This window comes from Chenopodium album, chromosome 20 (assembly GCF_948465745.1).
Source record: "Chenopodium album chromosome 20, dcCheAlbu1.1, whole genome shotgun sequence".
Taxonomy (NCBI): domain Eukaryota; kingdom Viridiplantae; phylum Streptophyta; class Magnoliopsida; order Caryophyllales; family Amaranthaceae; genus Chenopodium; species Chenopodium album.
Genome location: NC_137853.1, coordinates 41,124,366 through 41,147,494, shown reverse-complemented (window position 1 = coordinate 41,147,494; position 23,129 = coordinate 41,124,366). Strand labels below are relative to the sequence as shown.

At 32.9% G+C, this 23,129-nt stretch overlaps 2 protein-coding genes and 1 non-coding gene across 3 annotated transcripts; 2 read left to right on the top strand and 1 right to left on the bottom strand.

Annotated features, from left to right (window-relative positions):
* Positions 1 to 237: 237 nt before the first annotated feature.
* On the top strand, positions 238 to 309 carry TRNAE-UUC (transfer RNA glutamic acid (anticodon UUC)). Its single transcript has one exon. It is a non-coding gene; the product is annotated as a tRNA-Glu (tRNA).
* A 66-nt stretch (positions 310 to 375) lies between these two features.
* LOC145598100 (uncharacterized) lies at positions 376 to 18,731 on the top strand. The gene is made up of 23 exons (XM_081654405.1): positions 376 to 811; positions 1,883 to 1,962; positions 2,597 to 2,683; positions 2,763 to 2,813; positions 2,904 to 3,021; positions 3,114 to 3,170; positions 11,854 to 11,918; positions 12,084 to 12,167; positions 12,367 to 12,417; positions 12,494 to 12,556; positions 12,669 to 12,715; positions 13,005 to 13,074; positions 13,152 to 13,214; positions 16,141 to 16,230; positions 16,372 to 16,410; positions 16,811 to 16,960; positions 17,051 to 17,128; positions 17,220 to 17,305; positions 17,452 to 17,500; positions 17,586 to 17,666; positions 17,856 to 17,949; positions 18,297 to 18,408; positions 18,502 to 18,731. Exons 1-22 carry the CDS (start codon positions 463 to 465, stop codon positions 18,359 to 18,361), a joined length of 1,917 nt encoding a protein of 638 aa, XP_081510531.1. The 5' UTR covers positions 376 to 462; the 3' UTR covers positions 18,362 to 18,408; positions 18,502 to 18,731.
* An 82-nt stretch (positions 18,732 to 18,813) lies between these two features.
* LOC145598101 (uncharacterized) lies at positions 18,814 to 19,641 on the bottom strand. Its single transcript, XM_081654407.1, has one exon. The coding sequence runs from the start codon at positions 19,536 to 19,538 to the stop codon at positions 18,984 to 18,986; it is 555 nt and encodes a 184-aa protein (XP_081510533.1). The 5' UTR covers positions 19,539 to 19,641; the 3' UTR covers positions 18,814 to 18,983.
* Positions 19,642 to 23,129: the final 3,488 nt, after the last annotated feature.

Sequence of the window (23,129 nt, the reverse complement as noted above, 5' to 3'; positions counted from 1 at the left end):
ATCAGGCCAAGCCTTAACAACATATCTCGGGCCATAGTGTGCTTTTGGGTTTTTTCAGACTGGGTTCTTACTTAAAAATGCATTTTAGGCTTGTCCAACCTGCCCTATTTTAGGCCGGACTGATATTGATCACCTCTATTTTTGGCATGTCAAAATCATTTCCCAGTTCTACCTTTATTTGTATTGCCGTTGTGCTATCAGTACATATTTATTTAAGTGAAACAAATAACAACAAATTCCGATGTCGTCCAGCGGTTAGGATATCTGGCTTTCACCCAGGAGACCCGGGTTCGATTCCCGGCATCGGAATCTTTTTTTCTTTTATCCACCTTCAATCTTTCTTTTTCTCCCACTATCTCTCTCATATAAATATACTCTCAATTTTTTCATAGCAGCTTTTTATTTATTTTTTCCAAATTAAAAAAAAACCCAGATTCTCTTCACAATTTGACCTTAAATGTTATGTTGAAGTTAAACTGTTTATCAAAATCATTACTTTCTCTCTCCTCATTCTCAACAACAACTACTACAACAACAACAATTGTTTCCCGCTCTGCTACGCATTTTATCAAACAGTTGCCCTACATTAGCATTGTCTGCCGCTTTTCCTCCCCTTTTTGTACTTCTTCTTCTTCTGCCAATAGAGGGTTAAATTTGGAATTACAAAAAAATATTGAAGAGAGAGAAAGAAAGATGAAGTATGTTTTGGTTACTGGTGGTGTTGTTAGTGGTTTGGGTAAAGGTGTTACTGCTAGTAGCATAGGTGTTGTGCTTAAAGCTTGTGGTCTTCGTGTCACTTCTATTAAGATTGGTTAGTTTTTTGAAATGTAATTTTAGTAAATTTTTATTAAATTTTGATGGGTTTTTGATTTTTTTGGTTTTTTATTGTAATTTGATTTGTGGGTATAGCTAAAGATGTCAAATTTAACTTTACCTTGTAATGGGTTGATTGCATTTTTTTTTAATTGTGAATGAGTTGATTTGTGGGTATTGCTAAAGATGTCACCTTTTATTTTATCTTAATTTGTGTTGGGATGATTGCATGTGTTGGGAATTAATCTGTAATGGGTTGATTGTATTTGTTTGATATTCTTGTATTGTGGGTATTGCTTAAGTTGTCATCACTTTTTTTTTGTTTTTTTTGAGAACAAAGTTGTCATCACTTACTTTAACTGGTGTCTGGTAATTGATTTATAGCATTTCTGATTAAGTTGTTTGTATTGTCATTTGTAGGTTTTGCTTAAGCTGTCATCACTTTATATGAGTAGTAATTGGTTTATTTGATTAGTTGTTTTACTTGTTTGTATTGTAGTGTGTGGTTGAGGGTCTTTGTGATGAACACATGAGATAATTCTTGTTTCATCCTTGTTAATTTGCAAACTCATGCAATGAATTTGGAATTTGGTGCAAGTTGTAATCAAGTCTTGTTATAAATTAGTGGGGTTTATTATATATACTTACAGTTATATCGAGGTTAAATATTACTATTACTTGGTACTCCAAGATTTTTATAGAAAAATTATATTGTGGTAATTGCATGTTTTGCTGTTAATATAAGGTTATTATATTATCAATTTGTTGTTTGTTGGTTTGTCACATAGTTATTGCTAATAAGGTTTATCATGTTCTCTACATATGCCTCATATTGGTTATACTTGACTTATATATTTTCATTTAACTTGTATGATTTTCGTGAAGAAATAGTGAGGCTCTAAAGAAAATTGTTTTTGCCCTATATGAATTTTTATAGAGTTGCTTATCATATTGAAGTGTACCTTTTGTTGTGAGTGATATTTGAATGTTTATCCATTTATAACCTTTGTCTTTGAGCTCTTTGATGTATGGGACGATTGTTTATGGCCACAATTTCTTTACATTGCAGATCCTTACTTGAATACCGATGCCGGCACTATGTCTCCTTTTGAGCATGGAGAAGTATTTGTACTTGATGATGGTGGAGAGGTTTGGTTTTGTTTTGTTTCTATTGTCTTCTGCATGTTTAGTTTAGGTTTTATAACAAATAAATGTCCATATTGCACTGATACTCGATAATGAGTTAATGATATATTCATGGATGGCATGCTCATTTGTTTGTTTATGTGCGTTTGTTTATGATTTACTCTGTTACTTACATATTAACTCCTGTTTCATCTTTCACTTGAAAGAATTCATAGAAACAATCTGTGTTACATTATGAGACATTGGAAAACATGTATAATAATTATTAGTTATTTTGTTTTAGCATTTACTTTCAAGTTTACTGGTATCTAGCTTCACTCCTTTAAAAGTTTTTTAAGTATATATAGCCCAACAATTATGTTTGACAGATGTAAGCAACAGGTAAAATGAATATCTAAGACATCCAAGTAAGACAAGAAATAGATACATTACTCATTACTACACTAGGATACCAATAAACTTGAAAGTAAACACTATTGCAATATAATTGAAGATTTAATTACTTCACTTGCCCCTATAATATATAGTTGTACTTTTGCATTCCAAGATATGCTCTTCATTCTGGTTTCTAGCTTAATCTTGGCTATTAATCTGACCTTTTTACATAGAATTTAATTTACCCCTTGTTTCATAAAAGGTTGACTTAGACTTGGGAAACTATGAGAGATTTCTTGATGTGACTCTTACAAGAGACAATAATATTACCACTGGGAAGATATATCAGGTAAAAAAATGAGTATTAATGTCGATTTAAGTTTATCCTTAACTTTCTTAAATAATCAACTTTTTATACCTTACTGCAGTCTGTCCTTGAAAGGGAGCGAAAAGGCGATTATCTTGGAAAAACTGTGCAGGTGGTTTCATATTTTTAGTTTACGAGTCCCTAGTGTCTTGCAATTTTAAGCATCTTGTCATGCACAATGACTTCTCTATTTTTCCTACAGGTTGTTCCACACATAACTGATGCCATTAAAGAATGGATCCAAAGAGTTGCAAATATCCCTGTCGATGGAAATAATGAGCCTGCTGATGTTTGTGTTATAGAGTTGGGAGGGACTGTAGGTAGGGTTTCTCCACTTCCAATTCTTTTTCTGCAACTGCTTTACTATATTTTAAGAACCAGATGTAAGAACTTCTTTCTGGGTCTTTTGTAGGTGACATTGAGTCAATGCCATTTATCGAAGCTCTACGACAATTATCTTTTACAGTTGGTATGTCTAAATATTTTTTGCAATTTTTCCATCTTTGAAGTGAATATTGCGACTCTTTTCATTTATAGGATATCAATCCACTTGTTTTATAATTATTTTTGTTTCTCTATATCACAGTTGGTATGTCTAAATAAATTAGCAAATTTTCCATCTCTGAAGTGAACATTGTGACTGTTTTGATTTGTAGAATATCAACCCTTCGTTTTATTCTTGCTTTTGTTTCCATAAGTCTTACCTAGCTAGGATGCACAGACTCGGGTACGGGTGTCGGACTCGGGTACGGGTCCAAGTGTCAGACTCGAAAATTTCTAAAATCAAGGATCCGGGGACACGTTTTAAAAGAGTCTAAATTTAGGATATGGACTCGGGGACACGGTGTTTAATAATCCATATATATATATATATTTTCTTTTTTTTGATAAAATAATATTTTTTTAACCAAGGCATTAACATATATTTTTGATATTAAAAATCAGAATAATGGAAATTTTAACTATATTACTGATTGAAAATCTTAATACATAAAGTTGTAGTTCCACTTTTTTAGAGCAAACAAGAAGGGAAAAAAACAGAAATAAAACATCATAGTCTAATGAAACTTGAACTTAACCAAACAAAAAAGAAAAGAAAAAAAAAAAACAGAATCATAGCCTAAAGCTCTAGAACGTCAAAAACTCCACTTATTCATCATCTTCAAAAAGTTCATCATCTTCAAAAAGTCCATCATCTTAGATTCTAGTTCTCTTGCTCTTCATCATTAAAAAATCCATCTTCAGTATCTTCAAGAAATAAATTCTCAAAACCTTCAACATACTCATCATCAATAAATAGTGAATCTCCACCTAAAAAATAATGAAAAAAAAATCAGTATTCCAAAACTAAATTAAATATATTAATATTTGTTGAAACTATGAGTAATTTAAAATATAATCTGAATTACTCACCGACATCCCAATAACTAGATGGACCTCTTTTGTACTCTTCTTTCTTCCTAGACATCATTCTTAAATTGGTATGGACATAGACAAGAGCTTCCACTCTTTTTGAAGTTAGCCTATTCCTCGCGATGGAATGAATATTAGAGAAAGAACTCCAGTTTCTTTCACAGCAGGAGGAAGATGCAGGTTGTGATAGTAATCTGAAAGCCAATGCTTGCAAAGTTGGTGTTGATGAACCATAACTAGCCCACCAACTCAAAGGATCTTCATGAGCCCTAGCTTCCATTACACGATGTTCACTGAAAAAGCCCAATGTCCCATAGAATTGTCCAAATTCAGCATAAACTTTTCTAAGATCATCGGAATTTTTGAACATCTTTTTGAAACACAAATCTCTGTTTTGAGATACTTCTCGATCAACATTAGGTGCAACCCTTGGAACCAATGCACTACCTCCTTGTAACCAAGCCTCACTATAATATTTCGGAACTAATGAATGAGCCATACAGTGAAGGGGAGTATTACTTTTATTCCATCTTGATACCAAAACACCTTGAATAACATCAAAAAAAGAGGATTTTCCAGTAATTCTATCTAAGCCTTCTTGCTCATAAATTTTCTCTCTAACCTCTTCAATCATGGTATCCCACATGTCATATATTAGATGCAAACATGGAGTATCAAGATCAGCTTTCCTCAACATATTATTAATGGGGGTTGTAAAACTCAGAAAATATTCAACTTTGTCCCACCATCTATCCGAAATCACACATTCCTTAACCTGATCAGCCTGCTTTCTAATTGTGTCTTCCTAAATGTTTTCCATTCAACATCTAAAACCATTTTTTCAAGAGCATTTTTTGTTTCAAACAAACGTTCTGCCATGATAACATGTGAGGCAAAACGTGTTTCTGCTACTTTAAGAAGTGCAAGCTTTGAATATTTTTGAAAAATAGTAAGGGCCTTCTGATGATTCAAAACAAATATAACAATGGCATCACAATCTGACAGTAAGGAAGAGATCCACTTACAGTCATCATACTGACTTGAATTGGCAGTGGGCTCGCATATGCTTTTGAGTGCTAAGTTCATACTATGCACAACACAAGGCGTCCAAAAAATGTGAGGATATTTTGCTTCAATTTTTTCACCTGCTGCTTTGAAGTTCCCAGCATTATCAGTGATAATCTGCACCACATTATGAGCACCTTCCTTGTCAATAACCTTCTGAAAAAGACTAGCAACATAATCTGCATCTTTTATGTTACCACTTGTGTCAAAAGCTTTGAGAAACATTGATCCTTCACCCGACACTGCCATGACATTGATGAGAGGCCTCTTTTGCCGGATCAGTCCACCCATCCGAGCATAATGATACTCCCTTCTTCCAAGAATCTCTGAAAGGCTGATTAAGAGTATCAACATGTGTTACCTCTTGCTCAAGTAAAGAGAGCCTCAACCTATTGTACGGTGGAGGTAGCCAACCAGCACACTTACTGTTCGCCAATTTAAGACAAAACTGGCGAAAGTAAGGATTCCTGACTAGTGAAAATGGAAGTGCGGAAGCATAAATCATCCGAGCACATTCCTTATCTAACTCATCTTTGTCAGCAGCGTTAAAACAGAATTCCACAGTTCCTTTTTTCCTTTTCGGCTGGATTAAATCAGTACCCGGAGGGAGGGTCATATAATCCAATTTCCTCTTTGATTCATACGCTTCTCTATTCTTCAAATTCTCTGCCTTTTCATGCTCTTGCTGCAATTGTGCCTTAACTTGATCGGACATACCCTTACATCCTTCGACACCTTGACCCGACAAACATAAGAGATGGGCTTTCACTTTTGAGTATGAACCAGTCACTAATTTGAGGCAATAGTTGCAGGTCCATTTCCTATTACCACCACTAGTTGCGTTTCCGACAATAGTTACATGATTCCATAATGGTTTGTCATCGAATGATGAAAATTGGTTAGGACTAGGCCTTTTTGGTGCTGAATTTCTTTGGGGGTTAGGCGTGGAGGAGTTTGGTGAGGACATTGATACTGAGGGATGATGATACAATTGAAGAAAATTTCATTCGAGGTGTGAGAATTTGGAGATCCATGGATGTCGTTTAAATAGTATGAGTACTTGATAGCTGGGGAGACTAAAGCTAAGAGAATTGTAATCGCCATATTTTGGGAGCAGAGGAAGCTTGAATGTGATTGTTTAGGGAATGAATAATTTTAATGGGAGTAGTAGATGGATGATAATGATAGTGCTTTGGGAGGATAAACTTCTCCTACTTGATATACGTGTAGGACATATCTTTTTATGTATAATTGTATAGTACTCCTATCTAGTATGTAGTACAACTTTTTAAAAATTTGATTAAGTTATGATAAAATGATATGTATATGGCATGATCATAGATTGAATAAGTAATTTAAAATTGTTTCAAAAAAAATAATGTAATTTTAAATTTGATTAAGTTTATGATAAATTGATAAATTTTAAAAATGTAATATCAAATTTGATAAATTGATATTAGTAGTCTTATATTGCATAATCATAGATCGAGGATCAATGATCTTTACAAAATGATCATACCCTACGTAACGGAAAGTTTAATAAAACTTATGATCTAATGATATTAGTCAACCTTATATGTTATATGGCATGATCATAGTTGAATAAGTAATTTTAAATTTGATTAAGTTTATGATAAAATGATATTAGTAGTCTTATATTGCATAATTATAGATCGAGGATCAATGATCTTTACAAAATGATCATACCCTACGTAACGTTAAGTTTAATAAAACTTATGATCTAATGATACTAGTTAACCTTATATGTTATATGGCATGATCATAGTTTGAATAAGTAACTTTAAATAAGTTTATGATAAAATGATATTAGTAGTCTTATATTGCATTATTATAGATCGAGGATCAATGATCTTTACAAAATGATCATAACCCACGTAACGTTAAGTTTAATAAAACTTATGATCTAATGATACTAGTTAACCTTATATGTTATATGGCATGATCATAGTTTGAATAAGTAACTTTAAATAAGTTTATGATAAAATGATATTAGTAGTCTTATATTGCATTATTATAGATCGAGGATCAATGATCTTTACAAAATGATCATAACCTACGTAACGTTAAGTTTAATAGTTATGATCTAATGATATTAGTTAGCTTAGCTTAGTTTATGATGAATTATAATGATCATAGCCTATGTAACGGTTTAGGGTTTAGGGTTTGGGATTAGGTTTAGGGTTTAGGGTTAGGGATTAGGTTAGGGTTTAGGATTTAGGGTGATTAGGATTATTTAGGTTTACAAAAGTTATCATAATCTATGTTGGAGTGAATATTATACAATTAATCTTAATAATTCGAGTGTTATATTAATTAAAAATTAGTTTTTTTTTTTAAAAAAAATTTTACAACGAACGTACACTTGAATGAGTAAAAATAAGAAGGATTTATTAAAAATTGATTTGAGCCTACATATATAACAATATAACATTAAACGTACATTTGAGTGAAAATGAAGGATTTTGTTTTTTTTTTTTTTGTTTTTGGTTTTATTTTTAATAATCCTTTAGAATTTTATAATAGTTAAAAATAATTATTGAAGGTCGCAAAGAATTAACATTTTTTTCAAAGAAGAAAATATAATATAATATAATGTTGTTTCTCTTAATCATTTTAATGTATATATAACATTTTTTTTTGCAAAGAATATATATATTTTTCTAACAAATATAATATGTATTTTTTTTAGGAAAAGAAATTTAATATGTATACAAATTACTCTTAATCATTTTTAATTTATTTATAATTTTATCGGATTTAAATTAATGGTTGACCTATCAATATTTCAAAAGATCTTTTATATATATATATATGTATATATATATATATATGTATATGTACATATATATATATATATATATATATATATATATATATATATATATATATATATATATATATATATATATATATATATATATATATATATATATATATATATATCCCTACCTTATAAAAAGTGGGAAAATACTCTTATGAATAGTGTTAGGACATTTTTAACCCTGAAAATGTTTAATTACCTTTATACCCCCATTAATGTTGTATGAGTAGTTTATGAATAATCAATGTATTTATTTTATTGCTAATTTGTTATTATTGATAAATTTCACAACATGGCTTTTATCATTAATTTAATTGCTCACTTGTCAGTATAATCAATTTAGGATTGCTTTAATTATTCTAACCTTCATAAGTATTTTTTTTTTTAAAACCTAACCTTCATAAGTATGATTATGAGAGGTTTTGATTTTACATTCTTTCCTATATGAAGCACAAGGAACTATGGAAGCAAGCATTTGTCCAATATAGTGCAAAAGCAACTTGAAACTGAAATTGATATATGAGAAATCAGGCTCAAGTGTGGGTTGGTGAATCGGTTATATTTCGGACAATAAGAGAAAACCGATGTCCATGATTTTGATATAAGTTTACAAGGGTATTGGTTCATTTAAAAAAGTTCATGAAAGTGAAATCCAAAAGATCATATGAGTAGTTCTAAAAAAAATAATAAAAAAAAAAAAAAAAAAAAAAAAAAAAAACTAGAAGCTAAGACAAAGGTTGGTCAAATACAATAACCAGAAAGTTATTCAAGAGATTGCGGTATTAATGCCATTGAGATAGTTTAGTTAGTTTGGTGACTCTTAAGGTTCAGCAATAATTGCCCAAGTTTTTACTCATTTGAACTGAAAACTAGCTTGGTAGAAATTTGAATTGGGAATGAACTTGATTGACAATTTCACACAGTCAATCACTCAACATCTACTGTTATTAATCCTTGGACCTTATTTCTCCACTTAACTTAGGGTCTATTCTCATTGACTGAACTGAATTGAACGAGAGTTTTGATTAGTTCAAGATTTCAATCTTTATCCAGAGTTCTTAGAGCCTTCTGATCTTGCTACCGACTTAGGACACACTATGTTCGTTGATTCCAAAAGCATTAAGATATGTGAACTGAACTAAACTTATTAGAGCTGAACTAAACTAAACTGAAATGAATATTTTATGAGAGAAGGAAATTAGGAGCTGAACTGAATTGAACTTAGAGCTGAACTGTACTGAACTGAAAATAATCGTATGTGAACAAACCCTTAGTTTTTGAGGTTACTTGGTCCATTTTATCCACTGCATTTTTTACCGATTCAAGAATATAACTTCATTATTTTTGTAACTTTAATAAAATAAATAATGACTTATAATATTAATTTACTCTGTAATCATTGTTAAATGACATTTACTGTAATTATTACGATCATAGCTTTAACCGATTAAAACTTAAAGTGAGGTGTATTGGTATCTTATATGAATACAAGAAAAATATAGACATGTGATGTCCTGCTAATTGAACCATTTCAATCTGTACTTTAAATATAGCAAACATCTCCATGTCTAGAACTCAATACTTTATACAACTCCTGCACTAATTCTAGAGTAATTTGCTAAAGTTTTGAGCATTGCTAAGATACATGACATTCAATATATAAATCGCATTTGTACAAATAGTTATAATAAAATATATGCAAACATGCATAAGGTATTAAGACTAACTGCAATAACTCAACTTGAAACACTACCTATACCGCGCGCATCGCGCGCGTAGGATCCCCTAGTATATATATATGTATATGTAGTATATATATGTATATATATATATATAATAATTAAATTTTTTGATGCTCATTGTTACAAATTTAAAGGTTCCCCCCCCCCCCCTAAATTTTGCAACATAGAAAATATATTTATCATTAACATCCCTCTAATATAAAGTTTTTTCCCCTAATTTTTTCCGCGACATAGCAATGTAGTGTAATTTTTGTAAAAAAAAAAATACTATGATTATTCTAATTTACGTAGTGGTAAAAGATTTTGAAATGTTAGGAGTTCTTTTGAAAAAAAATTGTCATTTATACCATGATTTTTAATTTATGTCGTACATACTTTGTATCTATTATATGTAGTACTAGATTTTGTAATGTTATGATTTCTCTAGTATAAAAAATTCTTATCATTTCTATTTTTTTTTAAAGAAAAAGTACACTATGATTTCTAATTTATGTAGTATATATTTTGTATTGTTTATGTCTAATATTAAATGTGTGGTAAAAAATTATACAATGTTATGATTTCTCTAGTAAAAAAAATAAATTAAAATGTTATCATTTCTAAATTTGAATTTTTTTTTTTTTTTTTTTGGATGGAAGTTATACATACGTTGTATCTAATCTTAATTACATTGTACAAGATTTTAATTATTATATTATCTTTTTTCTAAAAAAAAATAAAATAATATGATATCAAATTTAGGTACTTTGTATCGACTGTAAAAAAAAAAAAAAAAAAAAAAAACAGGTACTTTGTCTCGAATCCTAAGTTTTAAATGGTTTCAAAAAAGAAAAAAAATCTTAACTCTTAAATATGTAGCCAAGGATTAAATATGATGATTTCTAATTTAAATATCCAAGTTTTTTTTTTTATTATTTTAAATGATAAATATATAAATATCTAATCTTAAATAGGTAGTACTAAATTCCTAGGAGTACTTTTTTTTTTGAGGAAAAGGAAACTAATAAACAAAATGACTTTTCAACTACACAATTTAAAAGATATGGAGTATGTACAGACTAGCATGTTGAAAATAAAAGGAAAATATTTGAGAATAAAAAGGAAAATATTAATAAAGAATTAAAGATTACACTTCATTAAATACAATTGTCAAAATTATAATATTATTAGATAGAATTGTAGGGTTCCCTCAGAAAATAAAAAAAATTAAAAAAAAAAGATAGAATTGTAGGGTTCTTCACACGTAGTAGAATTGTAGGAAAATGTGTTACTTTATTCTACTGTAACACCTAGTAACTAGTAAGGCATCTAGGGTAAAAAAAAAAAATTATAAAATAAATGAAAATAATTAAATGGGCATTTACTGTTTTCCACTTTACCAAAGCTTTACAGCTGTTTTGGACTTGGATAACTTACTGTACACAACAAATAAACACAAAAAAAAAGCTAAAATTTAATCTAAAAAAGATGCTTTATCTTCTTCCTTGTCCTTCATCTTCTTACTGTACAAAAAAGACGCTTCATCTTCTTCTTCATCCTACACAAAAAAAATACAAATAAACACAAAAAAATGGCAGCCCTTATGGAGGAATCCAGGTCCGACCCTTGGGAAAACTCCGCCTAATTATGTTTGTTCAAAATTAGGCGAGTCCACTTTCTCTCCCAAGAGTCCGACTCGTATTCCGTGTCCGCACCGGGGTCGCGTTGTGTCGACGCCGGTATGGCTGGGTGATGGGCCGAGTCCGTGCAACGCAGTTACCTAGTAACTTTAAGGGTCTCTCTGTGTGTGTGTTCTTGTTAAGATGCCCGGCCCGACCCGAAAATAGGGCGGGTTTGGGCAAGCATAAAACGCATTTTTTAGTTAAAAAGCCTGAATCCGTCCCAAAAAGCCCATATTGGCCCGACAAGCCCGCTATTTTTTTGCGGGTTTGGGCACGAGGAATTGTGTTAAGGCCCGGCCCGATTTTTTAATCACCTTTAATATTATTCAATAGTCAATCAACTAACTGGATTTGCAGTGTTTATTGCTTAATAGTCTTGATACTTCATGGTCCTTTCCATCATATACTTATTTTTTTATGAATTTCCAGGAAAAGAAAATTTCTGCCTCATTCATGTCAGCCTGATTCCTGTTCTGGGTGTTGTGGGTGAGCAGGTACTTTTTGATGCCTAAAATGATTTATGGACTCTTTTAATTTGTTTTATATTTTGTTCAAATATCAAGACTCGCATGTTTCTTTAGTCTATTTTCTGAGTGCATATTCTTTCTTTGTCTTTGTGACCTTTGTGTTTTCTTTCTTTCTTTCTTTCTTCTTTTTAGAAAACGAAGCCTACTCAACATAGTGTGCGAGAACTGAGGGCACTAGGCTTGACTCCTCATTTACTTGCATGCCGATCTGCACAGGTTGATCCTTTTCTTAATTTAGCAGCCGTTACGTGTGAGACTAACTTATTAAACTTTGCAGATTTCGATTGTTTATTTCCTAATGACATTTTGGTTCTTGGCAGTCTGAATGTAGCCTTTTCTCATTAGATTCTGAAGAATTTTAGCCTTTTAGATGCTTATATGGCTACTGTGTAATTGTTTTTTCTTTTTTGAGCAGCCTTTGCTAGAAAATACCAAGGAGAAGCTTTCACAATTTTGCCATGTTCCGGTAACTGACTGCTTCTTTGGAAGGCTCCATGTGATAGTTTTTGGTGTCCTTAACTCCCCCTTTTTTGACTCTGCAGGCAGAAAATATTCTTAATGTCCATGATGTTCCCAATATCTGGCATGTCCCACTTCTACTGCGGGTTGGTTTATTCTTCATATTAATGATGTTTCAAACTTCTAAATTTCACATGCTCCATTACAACACCTCTTCATGACAGGGTCTTATTGAATTTTTTATGCTCTATTTTTCAGAATCAAAATGCTCACTCTGCTATATTGAGACAGCTGAACTTATGCGAGTAAGATATTCTTTTTCATATCCCTGCTTTGTATGTATTGGTTCAACAACAAGATATATTTCATGTTAACGTTGGTCTTTGAGGTTTCGCTTGCAAATGATTGGTCCCAAATGCCCAGCTTTGGTGCAATTAGGGCATATATAATTAAAATGTTTTTTTTTTTTTAATCATCTTGTGTCATCTGCGCCTTCTTGGTTCTGCCTAAGAACAATATATAAAGACTTTGTGGGATCAAGGGATTGAGTTCTTGAGAGATTCTTTTTCGCTAACCAGGTTGAATTTATTTCAGTGTTGCTGAAACTCCCAATTTAGAAGAGTGGACAACTCGGGCTGAGACATATGATAACCTTTCCAACTCTGTTAGTTCCTAATTACTTCATCTTCTCACTTCTGGTGTACCTTCTCTTGTGTATTAATTAAAGTTTGGTGGTGGCAGGTTAGGATTGCTATGGTTGGAAAGTATGTTGGTTTAACAGATTCTTACTTGTCCGTAGTAAAGGTAATGCGTAATTTCCAGAGCTTTAACAATTCTTCTATGTAAATCGTGCTTCCTAGTTGTCAAATTATCTCTATTATGACCATCAATGTGTTACATTAAGATAAAGATATCTTCTAATTTTTAATATGGTAACAATTACTTACTCTTTACTACTATATGTTTGGATTCCATATCTGTTAGGACAAAGGAGAAGCTCAATTAAAGTATTGATGGTCATACCATGAAATTGTGGGAGAGTGATAGAACATAGATTGAGGAAATGTACTATTATATTGGACAATCAGTTTGGGTTCATGTTGGGATAATCTACCAAATAAGCTAATAATCTTATGAGGTTGAAATGGAGTGTTGTAGGGTGAGAAAGAAAGAGTTGCTCATGGTTTTTATTTGGGAGTAATTTAGAGAAGGCATGTGATTAGCTACCGAAATAGGTGCCTTGGTGGCAATTATCACAAAATCAATGTGAGTATATTGACCTAATTAAGGATATGTATTGAGAAGTGAAAACAAAGATCAGGATTTTTGGAGAACGGAGTAATTTCTTATCATGGTTGGGCTACACCAAGGATCTGCTCTAAGTCCTTTCCTCTTTGTCTATCCAAGATAAGATATTTGATGTTTACGAATGATATCATGATGGTTGATGAGACTAAAAGTGGTGTTAGTTTAGAGTCAGGATCATTTAATGTCGTTTGGAACCATATATGACCATTATATATTGTTAATTTACCCAAAATTGAAGGCTGCTATCCACGTTTTTTGAGGAATTTTCGAGGTTACGGGGCCCGGTGCCGAATGTGTTGAGATCCTAGGGATAAATCTCGTTTGGAACCATATATGACCATTATATGTTGTCATAAATGTCTGTGGTTTAGCTTGATTTTATGAAATCAGTGCAAGTTGTAATCGGGTAATTTGACTGTTTAAAGGCATATTGGATAGTTTTTATCCACCCAGATGGGCCCCCAAAGGATATTAAGGACCATTGTAAATATCTCGGCAATTTTTATTTCCGGGCATAAAAAGGTGTAAAAATTTCAAAATTGAAGGTTATTATCCACGCTTTTTGAGGAATTTTGGAGGTTACGGGGCCCGGTGGCGAAAAGTGTCCTAGGGGAAACATCTCAGGGTCATATAATGCCGTTTGGAATCATATCTGATCATTATATGTTGTCATAAATGTCCAAGGTGTAGCTTGATTTTATGAAATAAGTGCAAGTTGTAATCGGGTAAATTGAATGTTTAAAGGCATATTGGATGGTTTTATCCACCCAAATGGGCCCCGGAGGGTATTAGGGACCATGGTAAACATCTCAGCAATTTTTATTTCCGAGCGAAAAAAGCTCAAAAACTTCCAAAATTAAAGGTTATTATCCACGCTTTTTGAGGAATTTAAGAGGTTACAGAACGTGGTTCCGAAAAGTGTTTAGATCCTAGGGGATACTTCTCAGGGTCATATAATGTTGTTTAGAACCATATATGACCATTATATGTTGTCATAAATGTTCGTGGTGTAGCTTAATTTTATGAAATCAATGCAAGTTGTAATCGGGGAAATTGACTGTTTAAAGGCATATTGGATGGTTTTATCCACCCAAATGGGCCCCCGGAGGGTATTAGGGACCATGGTAAACATCTCAGCAATTTTTATTTCCGAGCGAAAAAAGCTTAAAAACTTCCAAAATTAAAGGTTATTATCCACGTTTTTTGAGGAATTTAAGAGGTTATAGAACGTGGTTCCGAAAAATGTTGAGATCCTAGGGGATACTTCTCAGGGTCATATAATGCCGTTTGGAACCATATATGACCATTATATGCTGTCATAAATGTCCGTGGTGTAGCTTGATTTTATGAAATCAATGCAAGTTGTAATCGGGGAAATTGGCTGTTTAAAGGCATATTGGATGGTTTTATCCACCAAAATGGGCTCCTGGAGGGTATTAGGGACCATGGTAAACATCTCGATAATTTTTTATTTTCGGGCGAAAAAAGGTCAAAAAATTCCAAAATTGAAGGCTATCCACGTTTTTGAGGAATTTAGGAGGTTACGAGCCCGGTGGCGAAAAGTGTTGAGATCCTAGGGGATACATCTCAGGGTCATTTAACGCCGTTTGGAACCATATGTGACCATTATATGTTGTCAGAAATGTCCGTGGTGTAGCTTGATTTTATGAAATCAATGCAAGTTGTAATCAGGGAAATTGACTGTTTAAAGGCATATTTGATAGTTTTTATCCACCCAAATGGGCTCCCGGAGGGTATTAGGGACCATTGTAAACATCTCGGGAATTTTTATTTCCGGGCGAAAAAAGGTCAAAAACTTCCAAAATTGAAGGTTATTATCCACACTTTTTGAGGAATTTGGAGGTTACGAGCCCGGTGGCGAAAAGTGTTATCTCAGGGTCATATAATGTCGTTTGGAACCATATATGACCATTATATGTTGTCATAAATGTCCAAGGTGTAGCTTCATTTTATGAAATCAGGTCAAAATGTCGTGTATATAGGAAGGAGCATGTCAATTAACTGAGTGTAGAAGAGGTGTATGTTCAGATGAATGTGAGGGAATACCTTTTGAGATTTAAGTAGGAAAATAGATATGTGGAACAAGTTAAAAGTTCTGGATATTGAGGATAAAATAAGGAAGAGCCGGCTCTATTGATTTGCCCAGGGAGGCCAAATAGAGAGAGTTAAGAATGACACGAAGAAAGTGGGTTTGTATGACTATTGTTCGGCTTATCACAATACAAAAATGAGAATGATGGAGGTTTGTTTAGTGAGACATCTGATTCTTTTTTTTCATTACCACATGAAGATTTGTCATCAATGCTATACATTGTTTACACAGATTCTATGCCACTGCCTATGAAGCTCTAATGACAATATTGTTATAATTCTACTTACATGATGGTGATCTCTTTTATAGGCGCTTTTACATGCCTGCATTGCGTGCTCCATGAAGCCAGCTATTGACTGGATTGCAGCTTCAGACCTTGAAGATGAAAGTGCCAAATCGGTAGCTAGCCCCTATACCAAGATCTCTTATGTTATCTTCTGTTGTATTTCTGCAGAAGGTTGTTGCAAGTGTTGTATTGCAACTGCAACTTTGGCTTAATTTCTGAAGATATATTTGACAGTTTGTTTTATTTTGGTGCAGACACCAGAAGCCCATGCTTCTGCATGGAAGACTCTAAAGGTTTGAATTTGTGATTTTAGTCTTATAAATTTCCCCATTCTATCTAGTGTTTCTTCCCTTTTGTTCGCTTCCTCCCAAAAGCATTACTTTAGTTTTTATCACAAGCATTATCTAATTTTTCTTCCAATGTGGGATGAAATACGAGGTTTTAGATGTACCACTAATTTTTTTTTGGAAAGTCTTCAAATTATAATTTAAACAATGTAATGGGTTTTTTTTTTTCCTCCTCCTTTAAAGGTGTGTTTTGTGCAAATTTTTTGTTTTCTAAGTTTCCTTATCATTTCACAAAATGATGATTATTACGTTTTAATTACTAGAGGACAACTTTTTGGCTGGCAAATGTACTAGGATGAATTCAATCCCTATAAAATAAATCAACCACATGAACTTATCTGTACAGAGTGCTTCATGTGTGCTGGTCCCGGGTGGATTTGGTGATCGTGGAATCGGAGGAATGATATTAGCTGCGAAGTATGCTAGAGAAAATAATGTTCCATATTTGGGAATCTGCTTGGGCATGCAGATTTCTGTTATAGAATTTGCGAGATCCGTGAGTAAATTATTCCAAAGAAACTTAAAAACTCAATTTTCTATTTCTTGAGATTGGTTTAATATGGGATTTGTTTACTATCTGTTGCAGGTTTTGGGTTGGGAAGATGCTAATAGTGAAGAGTTTGATGAGAAAGCTTCCAATCTTGTGATCAAGTTTATGCCAGAGGTATGCCATGGCCCATGAAATTATCTAGTTGATAATCTTAGCGAAGAACGAGATTATTTTGTGGTTGTTACCAATTTACTTGTGCACGCAGGGTTCCAGAACACATATGGGAAACACAATGAGATTAGGGTCTCGGAAAACATTGTTTAAGACCCCCCATTGTGTGACCTCTAAATTGTAAGTTTGACACTTTTTATTTTAGTTCTTGGCACCTTATAGAGGCTTTATATTTTATATCTGAATTTGAGATAAGGGCTCTGTTTAAATGAAATGAATTCCTTTTTAATGATAGTTTATTTTGTTCGGATGTTTCCCTGGATTAGGTATCATAATTCAAGGTTTGTGGACGAACGCCATCGCCACAGATATGAGGTCCATTTCCTGATTCTTGATTTCTGTGTTTACCATTTTTGTATACAGATTTGTTTACTGACAACTTTTGAAATGTATGTTGCAGGTTAATCCAAATCTAGTAAATGCTTTGGAAGATGGTGGTCTAAAATTTGTGGGAAGGGATGAAAGTGGAGAACGAATGGAGGTAAATAATGAATTTTGTTGTAAAATTGTGGCATCAAGTGTGGTTTTTATGGGTTCTGTTTCTGTGGAGGTTTTCTGTATTCAATGATACATGAGAAAAATCTGCATGGGAAAAAGACGCTAAGTTGAGATACGGTTGCTTTTTAGTAAATACTTTCAAATATGTCAATCTTTACCGCCTTTTGTGCAGATCTTGGAACTGCCTGGTCACCCATATTATGTAGGGGTGCAGTTTCATCCAGAATTCAAATCAAGGCCTGGGAGAGCTTCTGCTCCGTTCTTAGGTAAATTCTGCTGTACCATTTTCTTGCCTTTCATACTACTCTTTGGTCAAGTTTTGTCATTGGAAGTTCAATACTTTGTGTAATTTTTGCATTTAAGTTGGATGTTTGCTTGAGGAGCTTGTTTCTGGTTTCTATTCACTAGGGAGTAGTTGAGATAGATTGAACCCGATATGGAGAACCTTTCAGTAGCAACGATTCTAGAATTGCACTAGATATACGGTTTAGTTGAGTAGTAACATGCATTCCATGATTGCTTGAATAAAAACCATGTATGCACTTAGCAACACATCAAATGATTGAGCACAAGCAGTTGAGGCCTGGTTTTGACCTGTTTTTTGCAATTATAGGTCTGATTTTGGCAGCAACCAATCAATTAGAGGGTTATTTGAAGACAGATCAGAATGGTAACTAGTGTGGAAATTTACATTGGTGCATCTTATAGGTTTAATTCTTACAGCGGTAAGCATCTATATCTGTAAAAAGCTGTTAGATTATCTGTTGTTTACTTGAAGGGTTGGAGCAAGCTAACGCAGTAGTTGCCCTTTTTTTCAGGGAATGATAGACATAGAATAAGGGTTGCTGCATGATTTTTGTGCCTATTCTGATCAAGAGGTGCGTTTGTAGCTCTAAGCGCATCGTTTTTTGTATCAATGGGTATCAGAATAGAAGTCAGTAATTTCTTTTCTGTGCTCAATAGGAAGTTTTGGATAGAAAATATTGGTGTTGGTTATAGTAGCTCTGGAATAACCACTCCATTGGACTCCAGAATCTACACAATCGTTTTAAAGAATTTCAATCTTGTTTTGAGAGTATTAGATCAGTTGAATCCTTTGCATAACTATGTTTCTTCTCAAAATTCATTCTGCAAAAATGATTATTGAATAGAATATCTATTTTCATTAATAAAATTCACTGCAAAACTCTCTAAACGAGGCCTCGGGTATTTACAAAATGCCGTAATGCCTCAGTGTACAAAAACTCCGAACAAGGAGAAAGAACAAATCAAATCTTCGAACTGTATTTTTTAGGATCTTTCAATGTGCTTTGATGGTATTATACCTCTGTTGATAGGAAATCTGTCTTTGCAACTTCATTTGCTCATAGAACTGAGCAATGAACTCGTCTGCCTTGTCGTCAATCCTCGAGTCTCCACAAACTACTGCTTCTTCACGCACTTCATTCTCATCCTCTTGACAATCCTCGACATTGCTCCCTAGGAAACTCCTCCTTGGACCATAAGCATTATACTTCACATCATCATAATCATGACCATTACCATCATTACTAAAATCATAGTCGAAATCAGTAACCTCAGGGGAGATACATGGGATCTTGAACCGTAAAGAGGACGGTCGGCTCATCCTAAAATGTATCATTGGTGTCTCATCAAAAGAGAGCTGACGCTCACCATACTGAATCATATCCTTAGACTTCTTGTAATGTCCCTTGAGCTGCTTAGGCATGTGCCGTAACTCGGCCATTAGCCTACATTTTAGCAAACCCCCCTCCTGAGCCCACAACAATATAATCCGAAGGCGTCGCCATGCTCGGCGAGCTGCTGCTTCACATGAACTCTTCTTCTTGCCCATTTCTTTTGCTTTCTTGGTGCTATAAAAAGTGGATGAACTTTTTTTTTTTTTTTGTGCAATTCTTTTTTGGTACAAAAATGTTATTGCTTTATTGGTTGTTGGTTGTTTGAGATGTTTGATGAAAAGAGTTGAAGTTTGAGTGTGTATTTATATGTGAGGCAGAATTACGAGTTAAGGAATTTACGCGTTGTGATTGGAGTGAGAAAATGTAAAGGGTGGGAACACGGCTGTATTGTGGGGCCATACAGCCCTATGTTTTCATTTTTTATTTTTTATTTTTATAGCATTAGGTTTTTTTTTCATAAGTTTTTTGGACCTACCACTAAATATTAAGTATTTTATTGTGTTTTTTTTTTTCTAAGTTGTTACATATACTCGGTAATATTCTTACGTTTTAAGGTAACTTATATTTAATATCATTAATGTAGTTAATATATTGAGTCGAATCTAACAAGATTGTTAGTTAATACTCGTATTAATATACTCCATATACAGCCAATAATGGTATACTGTGTATGTGAAAAGTGTCAAAGGTATAATGGACGAGTCACCGTATAATCGTAGCATGTCAAGTGACTACAACTTGCAAGTTGCAACCTTAGAGTTTTTGGAACTAAAAACTGAATGCAATGGCAGTCTGTTAGTCAATTACTAGTAATATTCTAACTTTCTAAGAGTTAAGTGTACCTTATGTAGTAATGCTATATTTTTAATCATCTGAATTTTTGGATAGTTTTAGGTGTACTCGAGAACATAATAGATATTCCCATTTGGATTTACGTCCAAATAATATTGATTGTGGTTAAGTACTAGCATTATATAACCCTGATTCATAGCACTATAAATTTTTTGTTTCGAATTCCCTTTGAACCTTACTACTGTATTACAAATAAAATGATACTTCACCTTAATGATAAAAAGAAAGCATCTGAAAATCCTAGGCAAGTCGAATGAATGAAAGGACATAAATAGATATACAGAAAAAATGAGTTGGATAATAATAGGACCCCCCAAAATTAAAAGTTGAGTAACCTGAATTTCAAACATCTTGGTTGGATTTTTGTTTGGCAGCTGCTTTCGATGTTTCCCCCTATCCTTCTTCAAAATCAAACATTTTTGTCCTTTTACAAAACATAAAGGTCTCCAGCTTTATCTAATCAATTAAAGGCGAAACGTAGTTTGAAAATTTGCGAGGCGGACTTACAATAATTTATAGCATCTGTGAAGGTCTGTTTAATGTCTTAGTCAGCTTTATTGATTTTGCCTTGCACTTTAAGAAGTACGGTTCATAATTTAGATCTTATCTTCAACTTAGGAACAAGACCTTAATGAATAAAGATGACCTTTAAAGTAGTTATATGTTACACTCTGATCCTATTATGTGTATTTATGCGCATTAAGAATTTGTGTACGAAAAGTCTTGCTCATAGGAAAATGTTCAAAGTTGAACACTTTTGCATTTAGTACTCTTGGATAAGTTCAAATAAGTTCAGCAAAAATAATTTTTTCCCGACAAAATAATCTAAAGTGTGAATTTTAAAAAAAAATCCAGGAGAATGTAGTACATAAATTTTTTTAATTTTTTTACTTTGTCTTGTGTGAACATGATATAAGAACATAGGATTAATAAGTAAAATAACATGGGTAGTTGTCAGGTTATGGGATGATGGCATCTCAGTTTAATGGAATTCAGTGACTAAAACTTAACACGTAATGTACTTGTTTAATTGTGGTTAACCAAATCTATGACTTATGAATTAAGACTTTGCTACATTCAATGTTTATTGATTAAGACGTTCATCATTGTGCCCCATTAATCAATTATTCCTTGATTCTATGTCAATGATTACAACGTTGCTTCCTTGAGTTATTTTTTATGCTATTGTTACGAATTTAGATCGTTGCTTCGTGACTGTTATGTTTGGCCTTATTATGTTGTGGAAGTATCCAAGTAATTGAACCTTAAGCTGTGAGCAAACAAGCGCTTGGTATGAACCCGGAAACTAATCGCCTTGGCACTCAGGTTCTAAGTAAATCAGTTTGAATTGGGTTGATTCCGGGTATTAGGTTGGATGGTTTACTTGATTGTATTGTATGTTCAAGCTAATATCCTTTCTGGATCGTTAGCCAACTTAAGGGCTATGCTGATATCGATCACCTTTTTAACTTAATCCTAATCTAAATTGGTTGATCTAAATTTTATTTACTCAATGAAAAAATTTAAATCGTTAATAAACTAAAGAATCTCAAAATTTTCCTCTTAAACTTGAGTGTACACATCATCTTATATGTGAACTTTTTACGTAAGATAATGAACAATTGTACGTGTAATGAAACTGCAAAGAAATCCTTATTTGATCTCTATAAAACAAAATTAGATTTTTCTACACAACTTTTTGTGCACAACTTTTTTTTTTTGGGCACAACTTGGAGATATTAACTGTCATTAGCTAGAAAATGGACCAACAACAATATGGGCTTGACTTTGGTTTAGTATTCCATGTTTTCGGCTTAAAATCATCTACTGGTTCATCTTGCATGTGAATCAATTGACAAATATTTTTGCTCATAAGTCCTTACAACTAAATTATCTCCCTACTCCCATTATTTACACATATTATACTTCTAAGGGTTTGTTCTCATTGACTGAACTGGGCTGAGCTGAGCTAAACTGAATATTTTATAAGAGAAGGAAATTGGGAGCTGAACTGAACTGAGCTGAACTGCACTGAACTGAACTGAACTGAATTTCAACGTAAGAGAACAGGGCCTAACTTCATCTTCTTTGTCTCATTTATTCATCACATTATTCACTACATATTACAAAATAATAAATATATAAAAATTCACTCATTCATCTTCCCATTCTACGAGAAAAATTTACCAATTCTTATGTACCATTGTATTTTTAATTTTCTTATTAGGTAAATCAACTGTAAGTTGAGGTAAAAAAAGAATGATGTCTACTTTACACGAAAATAGAGGGTGAAAATAAAATTGAAACATCCTTTTATGCATGGACAATTGGACATGTACCCGACCCCTATTATATATTCTGGCATGAAAATAGGTTTAAATGTTGTACATCATTGCATTATATTAGTGTTACACTAGTATCTTGCCGGCCGACCGTGGTTGCAAGTAGAGACTAGTAGAGGTCGTAATCTATGGAGACTTACATAATCGTGTAGGACCCAATCACTCTTATAAACCGCGGTTTTCAATCAAATGGACGTGATATAATGTTAGTTTTAAGGGTACATGTTTCATGGTAGCATGTTCTCAGGTGATCAATCTGTTATTACATCATATTATAACATTGTTGATGATGTAGAAATTTCATTCATTTGATGGTAATTATATTAGTTTATTGTTGATGATGCAGAAATTTATTTCATAAAATTATGTTGAAAGGTATTGCTAATAATTTATGTTTTTTAATTAGCAGTATGTACATTCGAGTGTATAATAATAGATACGAATTTTGTGTCTATAATCTCTTAGCTAACTTATTACTTAACGTTCTACGACATACTCCTTTATTTTTTCATTGCCCATCCTCCCATAATATTTGAGGGCATAAAAAATTTA